The sequence below is a fragment of the Gavialis gangeticus genome, unplaced genomic scaffold (assembly GCF_001723915.1).
Source record: "Gavialis gangeticus isolate Ggan-Ray unplaced genomic scaffold, GavGan_comp1, whole genome shotgun sequence".
Taxonomy (NCBI): Eukaryota; Metazoa; Chordata; order Crocodylia; family Gavialidae; genus Gavialis; species Gavialis gangeticus.
The window spans coordinates 64,257,553-64,260,669 of NW_017729024.1; the positions used below are offsets into that span (position 1 = coordinate 64,257,553).

Genomic DNA, 3,117 nt, shown 5'->3' on the forward strand with positions numbered 1-3,117 from the left:
TTCATTGCTATATAACACCACACCACTGTTTCTTCAGTGACACGGTTTTATTAGTTTTATTAGATAATTGCAGTGGAGTGATATATATTCCTTGTTATATACATAATATTCCGTGTTATATATACATTATGCATTATATATGCATTATACAACATATAATTCCATATATATACACACATATGCACATGCACACACACGCGTGCGCATGTGCACACGTAAATAAAAGCATGGAAAAATACAGTAAATACTATGGTAAACTAGGTGTCATATAATCATCTTTAATTTGTTTTCCCTTGGTCTCAGCTACATTCATAATCATGTGATTTTTTTCATTGTATTGTCTCTTGTGTGTCACTGGTTTACAGATTTACTTTATTGCTGAATAGATTAAATTGAAAAAGTTAAATGCATGTTAACGTAATATTGATTTCGCTGTCATAAGACAAGGGGAAGCAGTGTAATGTGAGTAAAAGGCTGCCTAGTATATATTTATGCCAGTAAACTGCTCCATACAGCATCTGGTTTAATAGATGAGCAAAGCTTTCACAACTAAGGGCCAAATTTTGCTCACAGGTTTAGTCCTAAATGCATCATTAGTCCATTTGTTAGTCACTGAAATGCATCACAGTGAATCTGTATTCTGGCTTCTTCCCAGATAAGCAGATGTACCATTTATATGAGTGCTGGGAAAATGGATTCTACTGTATGTGTTTTATATATTTGAGAAGGTTTATGTTATCCCCCCCCATATGCTAACAGTGATAAGAGTAGAAATGTAAAATATGGGGACATTTTAATTTATAGATGCATTTTGTCTGACACTGGTAAATTTATCTACATGAATACATAGCTATTGCACATGTTCAAATGACAGACTTTTAAGGTGTGCTGCCAAGCGTCTGTTACCAGTAAATAGTGCCTTTTGTAATTTCAGATTCATCACATGTTTTGATTGGCCTGTCTGTTTCTCCCTCTCTCTGCTGTTTACTCTGACATTAATTTAACTTTCTCAAAATATTCATCTGCCTTTTACTTTTACAGATTTGTCCTGAAGGTGATTTATCTTCTGGAAGTTTTTGCTTTGCTGCTTCCAGACCCATTAGCAGTGCAGTAAGTAGAATATTGGAAGATAAAACATTAAACTGGCAAGATGTTCATATATCAATATATCCTATTGCTGGCTCCAGGGCTTGGATGTTGTATCCTAGTTCATCCGATTGGCAGTCTCTGATCTTGTACTTGACTTGATGCACTCAGGCTTGGGGGAAATGGCTCCAGATCCTTTGCATGTAAAAAATGTGCTCCCTGAATCTCATCTAGAACAGTGGTACTTGTCCTCTGTTCTCACTAGAGATATGCTTGCAGTGACAACAGGAGGAAAAAATAGGCCATATTTTACGAGAAAAGATGTCGTCATCATAAAAAGCCCACTGTAATTTACATTCTGACCAATGGATTGTTGTTTAGTGAATTGAATTCTGTTGATTTTTTTTTATTATGTTGTTTCATGATGCATTTTATTCTGGAAAACACACACGTATTGGCAAAGGTGGGCCAGGTTCTTGGACACACTATGGCCAAACCCAAAACTGAGGAAAAGTGCTTCTCACTTTTGAAGATTGGGCCTTGCAGCAAGTTGTTATTATAATGCCCAAAATCAAACAGGAAGGCACAGCCAGGAACAGAACACAGGTTCCCTGTCTCCCACTTTTATGTCTTAAAGTATAAGATTTTTTTCTTACGCTCTAAGTAGAAAGAGATCTATAGGAGGTTTACAGAAATATTCACTGTCCTTTGGATATAGAAGGTAACAGGGAGACTTGTGATACTTAATTTTGTTGGTCCATAAAATGTCTATACTAGCATTTTTAGAGTATGGCTTCCACAATGTAAACATATTATTTTATTATTATTTGCTACACAAACATCTTGGATGCAACCATCCTGTTTGTGGGGAGAAACATTGTTGTGTTTCCCTGTGTAGTATGCAAACTTGCTGCTTAGTCATGGCTTGCTCTTAGAGCCAAAAATCAACCAGAGTTTCTCTGATTGCCAGCTCTGATTGCTCAGACTGCCAGTGGTTCACTGAATATAGTTTCTGTCTGTGGTAATTTCAGTTCAGTCATGATGGAAGTCTTACAGAGATCAAAGAAATGATGAACACTTGGACACATCAGAAAGGAATCCCACTAGTTCTTGTAAAATGTGAAGGAAACACCATTAAATTGCGACAGGAGCGTTTCCTGAAGGGTGTCTTTGAAGAAGATCCTGAATGGGCTAATCTGCAGTCAAGGTATCTCCATTACCTAAATGTAATAACACTATTTATGTATAGCTTGTGGTATAGGAGGACGTACCCAAAACTGTGGAGTTGAATATCATATTATTGCTCTGAAATAAATTTAGGTCAACCTAGGCAGGAAGCTTACTTATCAAGAACTGATATGATGTATGCGAAAGGCAGTAGATATGGCATGTGACATGAGAATTACTGAACCATCTATTCTGTACAAGTGTTCTTCCTGTCTTGATAAGGATGAGCCGCTGAAGTCCATTGCCATGGCTGGTGATCAGCAGCTGGTAGACATGTAAGGTTTGTTCAGAGGTAAAAAAAAAATATGAATTCCTATAATGGGAAATTCTGTAGAGGACTATACAGGAACAGGAAGCAGTTAGATATATTCTCAATTTCTCAGCAGGTAGTGGAGAGAGAATGAGGATTGTCTTTCTTTAGAGTGGATGACAGACTTAAATCCAATGTAAAAGAAACCTCATCTGTTAGTAATGAAATAAGGTGCTTCCACTGAAATATGATATTTCTTTATATGCATTTAGAAAATAATAAAACTTTATTATAAAAGTGAATTTTCTACGGAGGTTCACGTCTCTTCAAATATAAAGACACATCTTTTGTGTTGGTGGATGTTTTGTACCATTACAGCAGGATGATTAGATAAATCCATGTTTTGAATTATGAGTATAAAACTAATTACTACACAAAGATAAAACAACTCAGTCTAATCCCCTTTTTCTGAAGAAACTAATGTTGCTGTGTTATATATATATTTGCTTCTTTCAGGTATTTTTGGCATATCCCACTTACCTACATCACTAGCA

General features: G+C 36.0%; 1 protein-coding gene across 1 annotated transcript in view; it reads left to right on the forward strand.

Moving 5' to 3' along the window:
• Nucleotides 1-3,117, forward strand: part of ERAP2 (endoplasmic reticulum aminopeptidase 2) — a 59,602-nt gene that overhangs the window by 22,568 nt on the left and 33,917 nt on the right. Inside the window, exons 5-6 of the mRNA XM_019517199.1 lie at nt 1,042-1,110; nt 2,118-2,293. Coding sequence (XP_019372744.1) covers nt 1,042-1,110; nt 2,118-2,293 — 245 coding nt within the window. The remainder of the gene's footprint in view (nt 1-1,041; nt 1,111-2,117; nt 2,294-3,117) is intronic.